The sequence below is a fragment of the Eurypyga helias genome, unplaced genomic scaffold, assembly GCF_000690775.1.
Source record: "Eurypyga helias isolate BGI_N326 unplaced genomic scaffold, ASM69077v1 scaffold13664, whole genome shotgun sequence".
NCBI classification, from domain to species: domain Eukaryota; kingdom Metazoa; phylum Chordata; class Aves; order Eurypygiformes; family Eurypygidae; genus Eurypyga; species Eurypyga helias.
In genome coordinates this window covers 44-20,946 of record NW_010245700.1, presented here as the reverse complement: position 1 = coordinate 20,946, position 20,903 = coordinate 44, and the positions used below count along the sequence as shown (strand labels likewise).

The window sequence follows — 20,903 nt, the reverse complement described above, 5'->3', positions numbered from 1 at the left end:
AAGCTGGGGGGAGAAGGAGGAAGGGCAGGAAGTTTGGAGTGTTGGCATTTGTCTTCCCAAGTAACCGTTACATGTGATGGAGCCCAGCTTTCCTGGGGATGGCTGAACACCAGCCTGCTGGTGCGAAGTGGTGAAGGAATTCCTTGTTTTGCTTTGCCTGTGTGTGAGGCATTTGCTTTACCTATTAAACTGTCTTCATCTCAACACACGGGTTTTCTCACTTTTACCCTTCTGAATCTCTCCCCCGTCCCAGCGAGGGGGAGGGAGCCAAGTGGCTATGTGGGGCCTAGTTGCTGTCCGGAGTTAAACCATGACAATATACATGTGCATTATATATATGAATTTTATGTAGCACATACTGAATGCCATTTTTTACCCTCTTTGCCTAGTAATGTTAAGGATCCACACTACCAGCCTGTCTAGGAGTTTTTACTGTTTTTTATCAAGAAATGTTTTCTCACAACTAGCGCTTCCTTAAGTACTACCTGGTGGATTAAAGAACTGTGAAATGTGATCAAAACCTCTTTTCCTACACTGAATGGAAAGACTTCTCTGCTTCTTGAGTGTATTTAAAAGGGCGTAAAAGTGAAAGGGAAAAAAAACCAGACCCATGCATTTTCTTGGAAGATGTGCGTCTTCCCCAGATCTTGGCCATTTAATTTTGCAGTGGTGATGCCTCACAGATGGGGTGGGTTACTCAGCATGTGTAGGAGGTTTCTTTCTGTACTTAAGGAGAGAAGGGGGAATGAGGAGCAACGTGCTGCCTGTCCCCCCCAGCTCTTATTTTTCTCTGCTTTCTTGCTACAAATTAAGTTTACTTAATATCTGTTACAAATACGAAGGTTGTGATGTGCAGTGCCAAATACACAGGTTTGATGGACAGGAAAATCTCTTCCTGTATTTTCCCAGTCTGCCATCTTTTCTGTAGGCCTTTTAATCTACAGACGGAGGGAAGAAAGAAATTAGTTCTTCAGTACCAAGTCTCTACCGCTGTCATTTGACTTGCATAGATACGGGGAGGTACATCCTGCCCCTGATGGGAGGGACTTCACAGCTGTCCCCGTGTACATTAGCTGGAAGCCTGGGCTGCAGCAGCCGGTGCTCTTGGAGGTGGGAAGGCTGCAGTCCACTCCGACTCCTCGTTAAATCCACAGCACTTACCTGTTGGGACTGGTGGTGCTTAACTTGAGCCATATGAACATGAAACGTAGTTGAAGGTGGTAATGTAGGCTCCGTCTGTTGTCAGTGGAGAGAGAGGAGAAACTCCAAAACACTGGTTTCTCCCTGTGTGTCTGAGTCACCTAGTTTAAGATAAGGAGACTCACCTCCTAAGGATATTTCTCCATTGACTACAACAGGAGCCAGGCAAGTGGCATAGATTAGATAACTGGCTTCTATAAGGCTAAACATAGGTGAAATCATTTTCCCTTGTGTCAACATAAATTTAACCTTAAAATCTTTTTTCTCTTTCAGTAGGAGAGATGTGAAAATGCATTGTTTTATCAAGATGTGAAACGAGTGGTGAAGAATTTTTTGTTAAGAATGAGAAGTTTATTCGGTGACTTTATTCAGCCTTCCAGCTAATTTTTATTTCTCAGTCAGAAACTGTTCTTTACCACGGGGGCCATCTGTTTCAAATTCCTTCCTTGCAGTGTTGAATACAGGGGTGAAAATGTGGCTGAGTTGTGTGGAGAGCTGATAGAAAACTGGTTTCCAAATACGCAACGGTGTTTCAGTACTCAGGCAGCACATGAGGTTTTCCTGTACCTGTACGTAGAAAGGCCTGACCTTTTGAGGTTGTTACAGTAAATACTGTCTTAAGCCCTAGTACCCTTGATATTATGCAACTTGCATCGGATTTTAATAATCAGCATAACTCAAGAGTAGCTCCCATCTAAAGCTCCTGTTCTTCCAAAGATGAACCCTAGTTGATCATTCTAACTCCATTTTTCCTGTCTGGACAAGTTATGATGTACGTGTGAGACCTGCTCAGACTTCTCAGTTCATGTCTGGTTTCTGCCAACGGTGACCACTTTTCAGGCGAAAGCCAGGAAGCCCTCTTTTGAAAGATGTACGGGTTTCTTCTTGGCTTTGTTGTGGGGGCTTAAAGAGATGTTTCCTGTTGCTTAAGTTCTTTCAAATTACGTTTTGTTCCAATGCTGAGAATTCCAGCAAGAAATTGGATTTGGGTTCTCTGTTGCTAATTCAGCTACAATCACTTGCGTTACTTTTAAGCTGCCAAATGATCGGGAATCCTAGATTTCTCATTCATAAAGGGGAATGAGGTGGTATGTTGCATCCTTAGAGGTTGATCACAAAACCTGTTATTACTCTGAGATGTTTTTATGAAACACTGGTGAAAGGCCCTTAAGAAGAGCAAAATGGTTTTGTTACTCTACCCACTGTTGATAAGCGTAACATCTTGTGTCCGGAGTTGTGCTTCAGAAATAGTTGAACAAGGTGCATATATACAAATGTGAGGCAAATTTTCTTTATTATGCTTTTTTCCTAGCACCATGAGCTCACGACATTCCGCAAGCCCGGTGGTTTTCACCAGTGCCAGAAGCTCACCCAAAGAAGAGCTTCATCCTGCCACTTCTCCCCAGCTCGCACCTTCTTTCTCCTCCTCTTCCTCCTCCTCTGGTCCTCGGACTTTCTACCCTCGCCAGGGGGCTACTAGCAAGTATCTGATTGGATGGAAAAAGCCAGAAGGGACGATAAACTCAGTGGGGTTTATGGATTCGAGAAAGTAAGACTGTTTTTTAGTTCTCTCGTTTGGTTATTTGCTTTAATTGTAAAGAAGAATTGAGATCTGTGGGACTTCTCTGTATAGAAGAGCTCAAGGCCATTTAATAGGATGCCTGGTCTTCTGTAGAACTTAATCTCTGATCTGGAGTTCTGCAGTTAGGTTTACATATTTGATAGCTGGCTAATCTCATTCCATGTTAACTTGTAAAAGATGGGTTTTATCATTTCTAGAGAGCTGTATGGATTTCAGCCCTGTTAAAGCTTATCTTTCCTTTGGACAACTCAAAGGTGGCTCAAAATGCTTTTTGATGAGTTACTAAAAATCCTCTTAACTTCGAGCCTGAGTTTTCCTTAAGTCTCTCATCCCTGTAGTAGTACCGTGCGTGCTGTGCATTAGCTTTGTGGCGCTCCATGTTGCCTTGTTAAGATTGCTGCTGGTGCCCAGGCTAAGCGGCTGAAAGCAAGGCAAGGTCCCCCTGCGTTATGATACCCAGCCTTCTCTTTTGGAAGAGAAACTGAGAAACAACTTAGTAGTGAAAACACTGTTCCTTTAAGTCTGGAAAGCAAGTGGTGCAGAAAGCCCATTATGAAGTAATTTATTCAATCCTCCTTTTATTGGGTCAAACACAGTATCCCTAGGTGATACCAGTAACTGTCTGTCAGAAGGAGATGGTGAAACTTTGTGATAACTGCATTATAAAAAGCCAGTTAAAAGATTAAAGAGACTTAGTGATTTGCTGCTTTGGGGCTCATTGAAGACAGTTTTGTACAGAATGCATGTTGTTTTAATAGATTCAATCCCTTATTGGCAAAACGTATTATGATAACCTTTTTAAGTGTGTTGCTAGTTGATGTTTTTGAACAAGTTTATTGCTTTAACAGGTGTCCATTAAGATGAGGCTCTGCTGTTTCAGTGAAACTCCTTCCCTCCTCCATGCCCCCTACCTGAGTTTTATTTCTTTTAAAACCTTGAGGGTGCTATAATTCTTGTTTTCATTCATGCCTCCTGCCCCAGGGCTTTGAGACCTGAATGTGTCTGTTCCGTTTCGTTTAAGACGTCACCAGAGTGATGGCAGTGAGATGGCCCACCCTCGGCTGCGCGCTTCAGCAAGAGATCTGCGGGCATCCCCGAAACGAGCATCCAAGTCCACCGTTGAAGAAGAGCTGAAGAAATTGATAGATCTTGATAGCCCAACGCCTGAGTCCCAGAAGAATTTTAAGGTATGTTAAGGGGGGAGCCTGTCCCCTGGCTATCTCTTGTCACAGTTAAGTGAAATCTGAGAAGAGCTGAAGAGGTCCTCTTCTGATCCAAGCCGTAGTTTCATTATTACAGAATAGAAATGTGTAAGATCACACCTTATAAGAATTTAATGATTGAGTTCAGTGCTGCCTAGGCATAAAACTAATACAGCAGATGCTGCACCGTTTGGACAAGGATGAAGGCCCTGAAGCGCTAAGATTTCCGTGTAGAAAATGCCGGGTGCTTTCAAAGCACTCGGAGCTGAAGTGTTCGTTCAAACGGAGCTTACACGGTTGGACTTTGCATTGGACCAAAGAGTTTCTCAGGATCTTTTCCATACAGGAAAATAAAATGCAAGGCATTCCTTGGATTCTCATTGTGGACAGAAAGTCATCCATTTGCCACAGACTTATCTACTAGAGAAATACATTTGGGAACAGTTTCATTATCACAGTCACTGCAAGATGATTAGAGTTTTGTGTGCACATTTAAAGAAATTGATATGCCAGATTGCAAAGAACATCAGGACTGCTGGCTCGTGGAAAATCCAGCCATGTTGTCTCACGTGTTTGAATTGTTCTCTGTGTCACTAGACAGTGAGTTGTTGACAGTTGTGAAACTCCTTGCAGAAAGCACGCTCTTGTGCCTCTCATCCTCTTACTGCACAAGGACCAAGACTGCTCCCCAAACTCAGTCAGATATTTATACAGAATAAATGGTTAGAAACATATCGTGGTGTGTTTCAAAATGTGTATAATAACACAAAAGAGCTTATATTAATTTTAAAAATCCATCATTTTGAAGCAGATGTCTTGATTTCTACAGTCTCTGCATACAGTCAGTGCTTAACAGCCAGACTCATCACCTAGAGCACAAATGGTTTCCACAGCAACCGCATGGAAGAGAGCGCTGCAACTTCTTTGCTTTTAAAAACCCAAGGTGGCTTATTAAAACTTGTAGGCGCTGGGTTCTCTACACAGATTATTTCAGATGTTACCTCTGAGGCCAGAGGAGAGGAAAACAAAAACCCAACCACAAAACCTTCCCTATGGCAAGGTATCTTTTTCCAGGGTTTGTGGTGGTTCTGAGGAGAGTGGGACATGGGCAATGGGAGAAACTCCTGTTGGTTGTTTTGAGCAAGGGGATTGTTCTCATTCCAAGAACCTCCATTCTTTTTAAAGAGGCGAGCTGAAGACATTGGAAAGTGTGTATGTTCCCAGGTTTGTTGTTTTTCTGCGCTGGGGTCAGCCAATTGATTCTTACCCTGATCTTTATTTCCGGGTGACTGTAACAAGCATGTTAACTCAGGTTACGCTTTTGATAAATTTCAGCAAGTTAATAGCATTCTACCACACCAGTGCCACACCAATTTAGTCTTTTCCATTTTAAAATTAATGGTCATTTCTGCCCGCTGCATAAGTTCTATATTTCGTCTTACCAAAGAAGTTGCACTTGCATCATAAAATGGTTTTCCACACCGTAAATATGTAAATAAAAGAAAGAATCTTAATGCCCTTCATTCGTGCACTGCACAAAGACCAAAAATCCTCCTCCTTCCTGTCTGTTGGCTGCTAAAGTCTTTGTTTGGTAGCAGAATTTGTTCTCAGCTGTGATTTTGTGTGTACTGTGCGCCTCTTTATCCTCACAGCCTACCTTATCTCCTACCTCACTACTTAGCATTTTAGCTTCTGAGGCAAGTCACATCACCCTGCTTTTTCTCTCCCCTCTGCATCGTTACCAGAAGGCAATTCCTACTCGTATTGCCTCTGTTCCAACTCCATCAGATGCTCATACCTGTGCAGCCTTTTAATTTCAACGTCTTGCGTTAACTGGTGGTTCCAGCTCCTAATTCTGTAACACTAAGTGCCCTCTACCACCCTTGAGTAAACGCTGCTTGACTTGGCAGCTCTTCTTCTCCCTTGCCACTTCGGGACAAGCACTTGGAGATTTCACTGGATTGTAACATCAACCTGCTGATTGAGCTTTTAACTTCCAGAATGGAAAATCAGCCTGCTCCTTGGTGTAACACCGCGAGAACGGCGTACCGGAAGTTGTCATTTCTGAAGCGTTAGCTCTGTGTGCCAGGTTCATACCGTCATGGGCGTGTGTGAGGGAGGCCACGTGGAAGGGGGAATTTGACTTAATAGAAAGTCAGCATGGGACATGACTTCTCTTTCCTTCTGATCGTAGCAGGTTTTTTGGAATGAATGGTTTCTGAGGCTTAATCATAAAACCAAAATGTGCAGTAGTCTTTTAATGTTAAAATTTGTAACATTTGGGGGGACGGGGGGGAAATAATGGCAGTTTGTCTTCCACTGTACAGTACCAATGGACCTTCCTCCATGCTCTTCTTCAACCTCGTAGTGTGGGATTTTGATCACAGGAACTAGAGTACTGTTTGTTAAACCTTTTTTTTTCCCCTTTTTCTGAGAAGAGAGACTGTTTTTATGTGCAAACGAGCAACTTTTTATTAAAAAAGTTTAATCACTCTGGAAATTGTACTACCTCCGTTGTTGTTTAAACTTGCTTGCAGAGCACATGAGGGTGGTTAGCTCTTCCTTTCTCTTTGCCGTTTCTCCTTGAAAGCCTTTGGACCAAAATATGAGCCAAACCGTAAAGAAATGTTATGCCTTGGAGATAGTTAAGTTGCAAGAGGTTTCCTGAAAATCAGTGTCTCTGCTGACGGGAATGGTTACGCGTCCTTTGGTAGTGGCTTGCTGGCACTAGCCAGAGAGTACGTAACGCCAGGCTAACCCCACGGCGTTGCTTTCTCCTCCGTGGAGCGTGGAGGAAGCTGGGATGATGGTGGGGGTAGAGACACAAGTTCTCTTACTCATGGGGCTGTTTACTTGATTCAAACCCTTCTGAAGGATCAAAGCGGTGGTGGGTGTTCCTAGCTGTTCTGCGCTTGTAATTAGCTGGCATTTGCCGGTGCTCTGTCCCGCAGGAAGGCAGCCTCCCCCGGGCACGAGGGAGGACGCTGGTTTAGGCAGCATTCAGTCTGTTGCTGTAAACATTAGCTCAGCTCCACGTCAGCTCTAGGACCCACGAGGGCACCCTGAGATTTCCACTTCAGGAGAAACTTGAAGGGTATTTAAAAGGCAGAAGGTGAGATGGGAAAAAGAACTAAAGGAATCTGCTCTGAAGGAGATTGTAGTTAAGATAACAGATAGGTCTTTTTTAGCCTGTCTGCTCTGAAAAGACAATATTTAACGCTTGCTTTCTTATCTAAAAAATAAAAAATAGAACTATTTCAACACAGACTTCAAAAGTTTCTTTATTGATGTGTTTTTTCTCATTTCTTTCTATTTGTTTTTATGAATGTATAGTCACACACTCTGTCCTGTCAGTCTCCCTTTCCCAGCACTCCTACCACAAGGCGTGCCTTGCAAAGGACTTTGTCAGATGAGAGTATTTACAGTGGTCAAAGGGACCACTTCTTCACCTCGCGGGCCTCGCTCTTGGACCAAGCCATGCCGAACGATGTCCTCTTCACCAGCACGTACCCTTCTCTCCCAAAGTCGCTGCCCTTACGGAGACCGTCGTATACTTTGGGAATGAAATCACTACATGGTAAGCCTGTTTCCCATTCTTCTGCTTTCAAAAGAATCCTGTGTGAAATGTGTTAAAGGAAAATGTTTGTTACAGCAGTTAGTGCTTCCATCTTCATTTGCTAAAATGAGGAGGGTCAAGTTATGTGCCTGAAAGCTTAAAATAGGACGGGAATGTTTTTTCCTCATTTCAGTGAATGACTGGCCATGCACACACCTTGTGGAAGGAGCAGAAAAATTTGCCTCATTGGCTGTAAGTTGTCACCATTCCTTCCAGGAGTCATCTGGACCAGTTGGACCGGTGGGCAAATAATGTATGCCTGGTTATCCTCCAGTGACAACTTCAGGCAACTAGTGTGGTACTATGGGAACAACATACCCTTGAGAAAACGATGATATAAAAGCAGATAACTACTGGTGGACATTTGGATGTACAACTGCACCAGATAGAGCTTTTCTTGCACCAGCAGTTTTTAAAATCACTCCCTTAGCCTATTTGTTTTCCAGGACTTGAGTCCCTTATTTCAGTCACGCATCAGCAGCTAACGAGGAAAAGCTGCTCGGTAAAGCGCTGTGGAGAAGGCACTCGGCTTTCCCCCCGTTAGCTCGCTGAAACGTCTCGGTAGGGTCGTCGCACAGGCTGTGTGCTGCTGCACGGGAATGTCTCGGTCGGTGAGCAAGGGGGCTTTCGCAGGTTCCCGCTGTACCTTGTAACTAAACCTGTACTAAATGCATTTTCCAGAAATAGGGCTGGATCTCACAGCGCAGGGCTCTGCGACGTGTTCTGAAGAAGTACCTGTCCTCTCTGATTTATCATGGTTTAGCATGTTTCAGGAGGAAAACACGAGGCTATCAATAGATTCAGCTCACTACAGTGAGCCCTAAGCAGGGCCTGCCTTTGGATGCAACAGGATGCATCTGACAATGAAGGCTGCTGAAGAGATCTAAATTCTTCTCATCTGTCTGTGATCACCAGACGTCAGTTTTCAGTGTTGAACCTGACATTTTCACGAGCTGTTGTTTCTGTGTAACGTCTTTCATGCATAAGTTAGTTAGGAAACTCAGCTCTCTCCACTTCTGCTTTTTATATGCACTAAAATAACTTTGGAGGCGTGGTTACGCTTCCAACAGGCTGGTGGATTTGGCTTTGAAGGGCTTGGGGTCAGAAGATAAATGATGCCATCTGAGTAGAAGTGGAAAGCAGCACTTGGTCTCTTTTTATTTAGGTACCTCTGTTTCCCAAAAAGAAAACCACAGAGCCTTCTTTCACTGTCACCTTCTCATCCACGCCAAACCGATCACTCCTCCTGGCACTTAAACTTCCTGTGTTTGTCAACAAAACAAAACTTTTCCGTTTTCTTTAAAATACAGGGCCTGCATAATAAAAGGACCAGCTTTTAGAGTGGCACATGAATTGTCTCCGCCCCCCCCCAACACTTGCCATTGGGAGAAGGATTACACAGAGCTGGATATTTAATGCCGCAAGTATTTGTTGGTTTCCAGCTATTCAAAATTCTTCTCATTCAAAGACCTTAATAACAAAGAACAGCCATTGCAGAGCACCTTCACTTGTTTGAAGAGGGAAAACACTGAGCTAAAAATATTCTTATTTACTCCTCCATCTCAATTAGTAATCCAACTCACACTTTTAAATCAGGTAATTTTTCGAACAGTTAGGTTTTTCTTCTCTGTATCCTTTCAGTAATTGTGAATATTTTTGTGTTAAGAACTTCCCAAATAACTGTCCTCTCTTGGGGAGATAACACAAGAATCCTCAGTGTTAATATTACGCTGAACTTAACGTTTATAAGAAGTAAACACACCACAGAGACACAAAAAACCCAGCAGTATTTTTGAGCCAAGAAGCGAATGCAGGGTAGCTCTTCTGGTCATTGCTTCCCAGGCAGCAATATTACTTAAAGTTATTAGAAAGCTGCTTTAGTTATTGAAGTTACATAGTTATTAGACTGTCCGCCCCAAAAAGGGGGGCAGAAATAAGCAACACAGCTAGTGACGTTTGTCCTCCAGTGGGCTTGTGTCCTGCCCACCATGCTGTCGTCCTGTTCGCTCTGGTCCAGATGGATTGTTCACCGTATCCTCCTTCTCTGTAGCATCCTCCCAGGTGCCCAGTCCCTCATCTCACCCCTGCAATTCTGGTGCTTCTAGTACCACCTACAAATATTTCAGACCTTTCTTTACGCCCTGACAGAGGGCACAAGGGAGCAGATTGTTGCTGCTTCTGAGGTTACGCGTGTGCTGACTGACACGGGGTTTGATTGTCCAACCAGTCAGCAGAAATAAAGTAGATAATTTTTGGTTCAGGGTTTGGTCTTTCCCCCAGTTAGTGGCAACAATTCAAGTTTTTCACTTTGCTGGGCACCAGTTTCACAAAAGTTACGGGGATTTCATATCCTTTTATCAAGCTTGCCAATGATTTTTGCATAGTGGGCTGGGTACCAGCTTACGGGTGGGTGTGGGTGTTCTTCAGTGAAGGTCAAGAGGTTTCACTAAACTGCTGAAATGCACAATGCTTCAGAAGTCATGCCAAGGGTTTTCTTGCTCTGATTCATCTCGGTAGGCCTAAGTCTGCTCCTACTGGTTTATGAGATTGTAAAGAAAGGTGGGGAAAAAAACCCACAATTTTGTATTTTTACAGGAGCAAATAGGTGCCCCAGGAGTGTAGAAAACCCAGCAGGCTGCAGAGCCCTCCAGAGTATCTTCAGCTTGTGCAGAGGCTATCCCAGAGAAATCCAAAATAAGGATGCATTAATATTAAGAAAGTAATTTTGGAGGGTTTTTTAATGGAGTTTATAATTTGTTCTGCATCACTCTAGGAGAGTTTTCTGCCTCAGACAGCTCCCTCACAGATATCCAGGAGCAAAGACGGCAGCCCATGCCAGACCCTGGTCTTATGCCATTGCCTGATTCTGCCTCTGATCTGGACTGGTCAAACTTGGTGGATGCTGCCAAAGCCTTCGAAGGTAAGTTTTCAGAATGCAGTACTTAGAAAACTGGTCTTTATGCAGGCTTCATTAAGGAGTGTTGGGGTGTTTTGAATCTTGACTCTTGCTTTTGTTGTGGTTGTTACTCTTTGTTCTTAGTCTGAAGCTTAAGCTCATTAGCAACTCGGGTCTTAACAGCCTAAAACTTTGTATGTAAGACTCAGATACCATTTCTTCATACTGCAATCCCTCTGTGCTGTGGTTTGGCCAAATCTTGGTGAAACCGGCTACTTTTCATTTCACGTAGAGCGGTTGCAGACATCACAGCTAGGGTGGAAGAGACATCTGGCACGAAGTGCAACAGTACAGTCAAATAGCAGGGGGAAAAACACCTGAGCACACTAGTGATTGCTTGCTTGCTGCACTAGCGAGAAGTTTCTGTAGTGCAGCCCGAGTTTGCTGCCAAGGTAATCTGGGAAATAGGCCTTGTCGGTGTATACTTTTCCATTGCCGTTCTTCCCTTTGCCTACTCCGAATACATCAACTTGCGCATAAGTGTCATTTCATCCTGTGGCACTTTCCATCTCTCTGACACTTAGTAAACTGAGGAAGTAAGCTGCCTATAGGTGTCTTTGAATTTAAAATTCCTCAGCCCAAAGGGAGTTTACCTTACAGTCGCTATAATCCAATGGAAAAGTTTTCTAGGTGCATTAGACATAAGTGCCTTTTCCTAAGCCCTGCATAAAATGCCGTCCCGCCTTCATGGAAGTGTTTTCACTGATCCTGACTCTGGTAGACACTACTCTGCGTGGCTGGAGAAGGCTGTGAATTAGCTTGCCTTCCTGACTGTTCTCTGGTAGTAGCCGCACACGTCATTAACACAGCACATGTCTAAGCTGGTGTTCCAGGCGTGCGTGTGCGCTGCTCCGTTGCTGTAGGAGTTGTAGGATCAGCACGTCTCTTGTTTCTGCTGGGCAGTCTTGGGAAAGGATATTCAGAGTCAGCCCTAGTCCTCGGGGAGATGAATTTGCAGTGATGGTTTTCTCACCACCACGTAGGGAAGAAACCCAGCTTCTAATGTGTTTTGCTGTGGGGACAAATTTCTGTTTAAAAGATGCCCTCCTTTTCCTTGGTTAGGTTTATTTGACTGTACTCGTTAACCTGAATCCCTCACTTCTGTAGGCCCCCAACTCAGGCGTGTTTCTCTTTAGTGTGAACCAAGTCAGTGTGGTGAAGGTAACGAGCTGACAGCTCGGCTGAAGGAAAGCTGGGGTAACGTGTTGGCTGGAACCTTCATCTCACCGCTGTAAAAATACATTCAGATGTGACTTGGAGAGGGAACAGCTGTCTGATGTCAGTGTAATCCTGGTCTCTAGTCTCTGCCGGCTGCCAGTCAGGATTGACAAGTACTGAGTAGCCTAAATTCTGATTTGTGATCCTGGACACCTCTCTTCTACATCCCTGATCGGTGTCTTCAGCCCCTGAACTTACAAACAGTGGTGTCTGCAACCAGCTGAAACTAAAGCTGCCTGGACCCCTGCGCTACACCAACCTTCAGTGTTTTCACTCAAAAGAAAAAGGAGAGAAGCAGGAAAAATTCCTTCAAATACCAAGGCACGTTAATTTTAGTCTTGTCGAAAGCACAGAATAAAAATCTGCCACGCAGAAAAAGACAATACTGTTCTCTTTCCAGTGACAGACCAGCAGCTGGTGGGGGGGAGAGATGTCAATTTATCAAACTGAAGAGTCTTTATGTTACTGTTGGTGCTAGGAAACTCCAGAGGCAGGGGCAGTTGGTAGTTTACAGTCACACCCCATGCGATAGTGATTTTGGAGATGTGTTAAAACATCTGAGCAGTTACAGGACAAAAAAAAAAGTGTAGGCAGAAGGCAGGGAAGAGGTTTCACATTTCAATCTGAAAACGTTTTCCAAGGCATAAGGAAAAAATTTTGGGTTCTGAAAAATTACATTGGTCGTTTTACTTTCCACATGTGAAATGTGCACAGTGAGCTTTTCTGTCCTCGAGATAAAGGGATCCTTTATGGAGGGAAGAATGCTAAATGCAGTCACTGAGTTATGGGGTAGTACCACGCAGTTGTACCCAGGAAGTTACGGCGCTGGCTGTTGCAGCTTGGCGGCTTTCCTCTCTTGGAACTGGCCTTGTGTGGATGCCGCGAGCGCCGCCCGGGTATCTCTGCTTTGCACTCCAGCATCTCCCTCCTGGAGAGCTGCTTAGCCCGAGGGTGATGCGTGATGCGCGTGAGCGTGCGGCGCTCTGCCGGGGCTACTGCTCCCTTGTTGAATCCGGTAGAGTGGAGAACCTGGTGCAGGCACTTGCAATGCCAGTTTGCTTCTGTCAAGTGGATATATTGGTACGTGACGTCATCTCACCCTGCTTGAGACAAACGCCGAGATGGCTTTGAGAGCCTCCAGTGTCGCAGTTTCACTCTGCATGAACCAATAACCCTCAGCGCTGCCGTTGTTTTTCTCTGTGCGTTTGCCTTCTCAGTTCAGCGAGCTTCGTTCTTTGCTGCTGCCGATGAAAATCACAGGCCTGTGAGTGCTGCCTCCAGCGGTGATCAGGCTGAGGACCAGCTTACTGCACAGATAAAGCCTTATACAGGGTAAGTGAATTCACCAGATCCGCAGGCCCCCTCCGCCACAAAGTAAGGAAAAGAGTGGGAACATCTTTACCGGAAAGCTTTCTCTAGGCCTCACAGAAGTCTTCACAAATTCTCAAGAATCCTGAGTCCAGTTGAACCTTTCTGCAGGTTCTTTCTTGTCTGAGATGTCATGAACGTGCCCAAAGCAGTGGTAATTCAAGGCACATACAACGAGTAGAATGCGCTACCCTATGAGTAGAAGTAGAGATGTCCAGTGATGAGATGGCCCCGATTAATTATGAGTTAGTTTTGTTCTGCGGAGCTGCATGTGTTCCAGGTGCTCTTTGTTAGGTTCCTCTTGTTCATTTTGTGAATTCTTGGTATACCTGATGCAAACCCACGTAAAGCCACTTGGTGTAGTCAGGGCAGTTGGCTACCTGGTGTGAAGACAGGAAATCCCATCCATACCTCTTCTTGTTTCCTGCTTTCAACAGTAAAGAATCTCCTCCAACTCTCGCCTCTAAAGTGGACCAACTGGAAGGTTTGCTGAAGATGCTTCAAGAGGATTTAAGGAAGGTAAACGTTTCATCTACAGAAAATCTGTAAGACATTCAGTGCTGAAAGGTGATGCTAATAACTGTAATCCTGCTTTGCTGTGCCTGAGCCTCTGACAGTCTCATCCGTGTACGGAAGAGACCTTTCTTTACTACTTTTCTCCTGCTGTACATCGGATTTTGCAAGACTAGGGTGGAGTAGCTAAATTTGTAGGCACCTGATTCCTCTGCTTAAATCAGGAGGGTGGTTCAGAGTACCTCCACTCGTAATTCAGGTGACACTGTGAAAGGCTTGAAGTTAGTCCACATAAATATATCCTGGTGATCTTAAAAAGTTCACAGGGTTTTTTAGACTGTGCTGGGTTGACCCTGGCTGCAAGCTGGGTGTGCACCAAAGCTGCTCTGTCACTGCCCTCCTCAGCTGGGCAGGGGGGAGGCAATATTACAAAAGGCTCGTGGGTCGAGACAAGGACAGGGACGGAACAGTCACCGATTGCCATCACAGGAAAAACAGACTCTACTTGGGGAAATTAATTTATTGCCAAATAGAAGGTAGAGTAGGGTAATGAGAACTAAAACCAAGTTCCCCCCACTTCTTCCCTCTTCCCAGGCTCAGCTTTGCTCCCCAATTCTCTACCTTCTCCCTTCCAGCAGCACAGGGGGACGGGCAATGTGGGTTGTGGTCAGTCCATCACACGCTGTCTCTGCTGCTCCTTCCTCCTCAGGGGGAGGGATCCTCACACTCTGCCCCTGTTCCAGCACGGGGTCCCTCCCATGGGAGACAGTCCTCCATGGACTTCTCCAGTGTGACTCCTTCCCACAGACTGCAGTTCTTCATGAACTGCTCCAGCGTGAGGTTCTTCATGAGCTTCTCCAGCGTGGGTCCCTCCCATGGGGTGCCGTCCTTCAGGAGCAGCTGCTTCAGCCTGGGCTGCCCACGTAGTCACAGCCTCCTTCACACACAGCAGCCTACTCTGTTATGGGATCCTCCCCGGGCTGCAGGGGGGTCTCTGCTCCCTGTGACCCTCCATGGCTGCAGGGCACAGCCTGCCCTCTCACCACGGGCTGCAGGGGAACCTCTGCTCCGGCGCCTGGAGCACCTCCTGCCCCTCCCTGCAATGACCTGGGTGTCTGCAGAGCTGTTCCTCACACATTCTCACTCCTCTTTCCGGCTGCGGTTGCTGTTCTGCAGTTTTGTGGGGTTTTTCCACTCAAACGCATTATCCCAGAGGCACTACCCCCGTCACTGATGGACTCGGCCTTGGCCAGCAGTGGGTCAGTCTTGGAGCCGGCTGGCATTGGCTCTGTCGGACATGGGGGAAGCTTCCAGCAGCCTCTCACAGAAGCTGCCCCTGTAGTAGCCCCACTACGAAAACCTCACCATGCAAACCCAATACACTAAACTTATAATTTCTACAGTGGAAACTTCCTGTGTTGTGTTACTGCCTCCTTGGTCCATCAGGGTTCTGCTGTGGTCAGAGGAAAAGTCTCTTAGCTAGGGAAGTATTTGCAGGAATATTTCCTATCCGTTAGTTAACCATCAGCAGTCATACATGCGTGTTGTCTGTGTGGAACAGGGCATGCCCAATTTTATTCCACCAGCTGGGGAGCCAGCTTCTCCAGCAGAATTTAATACAGAGAAATCCATCTCATTCAAGCAAAAAGCGAGGAGAGAAATGCCACAAATGCCCCTTACACACCAAACCATGTGTTACTGCACCTAAAATCCTTAAACACACCAAGAGTCACGCTGTCTCAAGAGATTCTTGCCTCTCTGTGTAGGTAAGAAGCATGGCCTAAAACTTCCACTAAGGTCTGTATTTTGTTTCATGCCCAAGGAAAAAGAGGACAAGGCCAGTCTTCAGGCAGAAGTGCAACACTTGAGGGAAGACAACTTGAGGTTACAGGAGGAATCCCAGAACGCGACGGAGAAACTGAAGAAATTCACCGAATGGGTTTTCAACACAATTGATATGAACTGAGAACAGTGTGCAGGGAAGGTACCGATCTGTTATGAATATTATTGCTGGGACTTAAGCTTTAATGCCACCTTAATCACGACATGTGAAAGTATAGTCAGAGCACTTCCTTGTCCTTCATCCTCCAACAGCCCTTTTACGCATCCCTGCGCGCACTCGGAACAATTGCAGATCAACAGTCAGTGTCTGCCTTTTGTAGAAAAGAAACAAAGTAAATAATTTTAAAAACGTAAAATAAAAGTTTAACTGCTAAAATGTGAATGTCTATTTTTTGCACATGGTCTCTTTATCTGCTCTGTACAAAACGATTTGGAGGCTGGATCAGGCTTGCTGTTCCATCTGCCTCCCTTTCCATTGACTCCTTTCTCTCTGTTTCAGGTAATCCGCTTTTCCTTGCAGCTTTGGCAAATATTACGACATCTAGAAAACTAGAAAGAAATGTTTATTTTACTGCTCTTCTTACATTGTTTTCTGAAGTATGCCACAGACAAGGGGACGCAGTGCAATGTTTTTAGGCGTCTCCTTAGCAATTTGCGCTTGACTGCTAGTGCTACCTTCCCGTATGTTACCGAGAGCGCGTGTCCGTAGCGTGTGGTACAGTGCGAGCAGCATCCTGACGTGTGGCGAGAGACTGGAGATGTGAGCCATGGGCGAGGCACGTTTCACACATCTGTCGCGTTAGCGTTGTCCGGTGGCTGTCGTTTCCCGTGGAAGCAGTGGCTGCCAGTACCTTTACGGACAGCAGAGGCTAGGCACGCCGCAGTTCATGCCGTATGAGGCAGGCTGAGAGATACCGTCAGCGGTTGCTGTACCGCTTCCGCATAGTCCCCTTCCCTTCCGGGGGAAGCTGTTAGGTGCGTAGGTGCAGAAGACTTGGGCTGAAGTTGTAAAGAGATCAAGATTTCTTTCCCCTGAACTGTTTCCATGAAAAGTCCGCATAAACTGTCTCCATGCGCCTGCCCCCTCCCATACTGTTTCTCTGGACTTTCCAAATCACAGCAGATTTGAGAAACGTTTATTCAGCGGTGTTTTATTACAGGAGAGGTCTTACAAATCTTTCATTGCCGTAGACAGAGGAATACCTGAAGGTGAATTTGAGAAGTGTGTTTTTTCAACGTACTCTGGGATGGGAGCTCTGAAATCCCCAATCCTCGGTGAATCTGTCTAGCATGAGATTTCCCAAGCTGCCTCCTGCCAAGAAAGTTAATTTCTTGTTCTTTGAAGGAACAGCTACCTTGCCACAACGTGTTACCTCTCCAGAAAATACCTTTTAGGTGTCAGAACACGACTTTTAAGCGCCACGGTCTGCGCAGGCATTGAACTGTGTGGCGTGCCGAGAAACCTTTCCTGCTCCCTTCCGCGGATACGGTCTCGCTACCTTAACAAATACTGCCTGGCGTAAAGCCAGTGGGTGTCGATGTCAAGAGCATCCGCTCCCTTCCCTTTACCACATTCTCAGATAGACAGGGTGAAATCCCCCGGCGCAGTCTTGTCACGGAAAATTCCGTGCTCTCTTCAAACCCTGTTTGTGTGCTCCTCAGTCCTGCTTCACACAAGTACGGGCACTACACTTCGACCCTCAAACTTCATTTGTGATGCTAATCCCCATGGAGTTCTTCTCCAATGTTTTGTCATGGAAATGGGTCTCTTTGGGAACTATTTCTGGAGTGCTTTTGTAAAGGTTTAGAATGTCTTGGGTTTTTTAATGACTTGTATGAAGGAGATTTATATAATGCCTGATATTATTTGTAAATGGGAAATATTGCTGACATCTCTGAGCATCCTGAAGTCTTGCTTTTATTCTCTTTTATTTTTAAGTTTGGTTTTTATTTTATTTCAAAAGATATTTTGGGACTTGGGGCAGACTATTTATTAGAGTTTTGCAACAGAGTTCTTGTATGATGCCACTGAAGGCTACTTGTAAAATTCTGACAATAAAACTCATTTTAAAGGCTCTTCTAAACCATTTTCTTCTGATTTTGTTGGGTTTGTTGTTTGAGACGTTCCAGACGTTCCATTTCTTCCTGTTGCACTTTTCTCAGTGCTCAGCGACCGAGGAGTTTCATTCTCTTACCAGATTTCGACTCTGTCCCTTTGAAGGCCATTTCTTGGTACATAGATGCGCATGTCACCCCGTGACTTTTTACGTGTCTTGCTGCCCCCATGTATTTTCTTCCCCAGTTTACAAGGTTTTGCTACCTTTACTGGTGACTCTGAGCTTTACCAGGCTGATACCGTAATGGAGGGGCAGTGGCTCTTTTATAATTTGTCAGGATTTTAAAACTTACTTGGAAAAATGGAAGGTAATTTAGGTCAAAACCAAACTGTGCCTGGCACATCTGCCCAAGGACCCACACAGCTTTGAGCAGCCCCGAGCCACACCTGTGGGCGTGAAACATTAGGTGTTAGGTTTGCTTTCCAGATCTCCTCCTTCGACTCTGGAGGTGACCTCGGACATGTGTTAAGCGGACCGTCTTTTGGCCCGTCGGATCACCGTTCTGCATGGCTCAGAAATGTGAAACCAGGTCTGTCTGCAGGAAAGCATCTTCCAGGGTCACTGAATGGATCCGTAAAAGGCACATGGGGAAAGAAAATTTGCCTTTCCAGCAGTGAGGTACCCGCCAAGGGAGCTCTGAGGCAGCAGGAGCAAATTGAAGCATCTGGTTGAATAGTACGGAGCAAATCTTGGAAAGAAAGGCAGATGCTGTCTCACCGTTCGTAATGGGATACTGGTAACAGCCGAAGCAGAAAGTTTCCCGCAGGCCAAGCAGTTTCCCTGCCCACATTCACAGTGAGTTCACACCAGAGGCTCCCACGCTGCACCGTGCACGCTGCTAGGTCAGCCCAGACCAGGGCAGGATCTAACCTGCAGGCGGCATCTCCCAGCCTGAGGAGTTGCTGAGCTAAGCAGGAGGCGGGTGGCTGTGGGAGGAGTGTGGGCCTTCCTCCTTCACCCACTTCTCTCAAAGTGATGGTTTATGTTCCGGTTCTGTATCCCTTGTCTGCGTTCCAGTGGGACGGTACTGTTCTCCCTGTGACAGGGCTCTGGATAACCAGGTGGGGTAGTGCAGCAGCTGCCTTCTCTCACATCCCCAAATTAGGGGGGTCACCACAGGGGACTGCAGCCCCCATGGTGGATAATGCTCTCCGAGGAGCTAAGGAAGGTATCGGCAGCGGATGGGAGGGTATTGGGCTGTCGTGTTAAGGTGAGCTGCGAGGCACGCAGGAGGGGGGATTGCGAGAGGAGAGGCTGGCAGGAAGGGGACTGGGCAGCAAGTTATGGGGTGAGGGTAGAGATGGTGTGGGGATGAAAGGCACGTATCCAGGTTTTACTCCTCTCAAAGCCTGTTTTCTGTATGATAGCCTAGAGTTTCTGGATGGGAGGGTATTGGGCTGTCGTGTTAAGGTGAGCTGCGAGGCACGCAGGAGGGGGGATTGCGAGAGGAGAGGCTGGCAGGAAGGGGACTGGGCAGCAAGTTATGGGGTGAGGGTAGAGATGGTGTGGGGATGAAAGGCACGTATCCAGGTTTTACTCCTCTCAAAGCCTGTTTTCTGTATGATAGCCTAGAGTTTCTGTAGTGCGTTCCAGTTTTTGGGTATTGTGAGGAAGCCTTTTTCCCAGCTTTCCTTTTGTGGGAAAGGTCCCCGTGAACCAGGCACAATTTTGGGAGGGTTGTCTGGTCTGGCTTTAAAACCTTTAGGTAATCCTTCTCTCATCTAGTGCCTCCTTTTGGGTCAGCAGTTAACAAATGCTCTTTTCAAAGCAGCCGGCTGTCTCCTAGCAGACACTTCAGCAGGGGGTTAGTCCTGTACACGAGCAACTCGCTTTGCTGCGAGACAGCAGGGGAACAGAGGCGGGGTGGCTCTTTACCAGCTGGTGTGGTAAATTCGGATTCCCTGGAGGAGAGGTGACACTGTCCCTCTCCCGCTGCTGCGGCTGGAGCAGGCGCATGGGCCTTGCTGAGGCGGTAACCGCTGGACAGGAGAGGGGTGATGAGGTGAGGTACAGAGCCTTCACCTCTTCCCGATACCAGCTGTGGTGAGGAAATCCTTGCTGTGCCGTTGGAGGTGATGCTGGAGAGCAAAAAGGCTGATGGAGTTACTTCGGAGCGCTGCAGGAAGAGCCCCTTTCCCTAGCAGAGGTTTTGCCTTCGTCTGGGCATGAGGGGAGCGAGGCTGAGGAGTTTGTGTGCGTTGGACTTGTTGGAGGCCGAGGTCTGGATGTGGATTTCCCCAAGGCAGGAGGTGGCAGCCACCTGCACCTCCTCTTTCTGCAGTGCAGACCGGCTGCAGCTGCTGTCTGGGAGAGGCAGACCCTCTCCCGCTTTCCACTGCAGCAGTCTGGGGGGGTCGTGCTCAGCTCTGGGGGGACACAGCCGGCTGTTGGAATCCCTCTGTCTGGCTCCTCTTGTACTCGCATGGAGCGGTCTTCCTGCAGAAGGGGATTTCAGTCTGTCACAACCGTTTCTCTCCCAGGTGTCTGGTGTCTGACTTGAAGTGGGGTGGGCTGGGTTGGTTGGGGCACAGCAAAGTGTGGCCAGCTCAAGTAAGAGCTCCTGCTGGGGGGTGCGTGTAAAACTGGGGTGCTGCAGCAAGCTGCACGGCCTCCCCAGACCGCAGGGGTAGGGGCTGCGGCACCTGTGTGGTCCATCACGAGCTAACTCGGGTTGGAAGGATCCTCACAAGTCTCTTGTCTGCCCAACCTAAGCAGGGTCAGCTCTGAGGTCAGACCAGGTTGCTCAGGACTTTACCCATGGGAATACATGGAGATGGAGACTTCATGGTCTCTCTGGGCAATGCACGACTATCCTCATCATGAAAAAAGTTTTTACTGGGGTGGTTAGTGGAAATGTGTAGCCGCAGGAGTAGTTGCAGGCCTCCATTCCTCCAAGAGCTCGTGACACAGGGGTTTGTGCCCTCCTCGCAAGCCTGCAAGCTGTCCCCTGCCTGGGGCTGGCAGCAGAGCACCCACGTTTGCTCTCCCTCTGCGCCTGGCAGGCAGGAGGCCCTGTGCCTTGGTGTGTGCTGAGCTCGGCTTGCTGCACTGCTCAGACTCCTACAGCACAGTTCTGATCTCTTGTTTTTTCTAGAGATGTCTCATTTCTGTACTCAGGACTGTGTATTCGTGCTTCAGCCAAGGCCTGGGTTGAGGCCCCTGGTTCTGCTTCGCGCTGCGCAGCCTGTGAGGAGGACGTGTGTGCTGCCCAGTGGGGAGGACCAGCTACTGGGCTAGTCTAAGCTCTCAGCAGTTGAAGGAGAGGCCCATCAGCTTTTGGCACACAAAG

The 20,903-nt window shown here is 46.8% G+C and overlaps 1 protein-coding gene across 1 annotated transcript; it reads left to right on the top strand.

Annotated features, from left to right (window-relative positions):
• The first annotated feature begins 2,514 nt into the window (after positions 1-2,514).
• On the top strand, positions 2,515-15,873 carry LOC104505378 (signal-induced proliferation-associated 1-like protein 1). Its single transcript, XM_010150175.1, has 7 exons — positions 2,515-2,749; positions 3,804-3,969; positions 7,318-7,561; positions 10,374-10,520; positions 12,992-13,106; positions 13,580-13,661; positions 15,478-15,873. Exons 1-7 carry the CDS (start codon positions 2,517-2,519, stop codon positions 15,619-15,621), a joined length of 1,131 nt encoding a protein of 376 aa, XP_010148477.1. The 5' UTR covers positions 2,515-2,516; the 3' UTR covers positions 15,622-15,873.
• The last annotated feature ends 5,030 nt before the right edge of the window (positions 15,874-20,903 follow it).

Bases quoted from the DNA above. Each gene is read 5' to 3' on its own strand.
- LOC104505378 (XM_010150175.1), top strand. From the start codon at position 2,517: ATGAGCTCACGACATTCCGCAAGCCCGGTGGTTTTCACCAGTGCCAGA. The intron at 3,970-7,317 runs GTATGTTAAGGG...ATGAATGTATAG, and splicing joins AGTCCCAGAAGAATTTTAAG to TCACACACTCTGTCCTGTCA. The intron at 7,562-10,373 runs GTAAGCCTGTTT...GCATCACTCTAG, and splicing joins GGGAATGAAATCACTACATG to GAGAGTTTTCTGCCTCAGAC.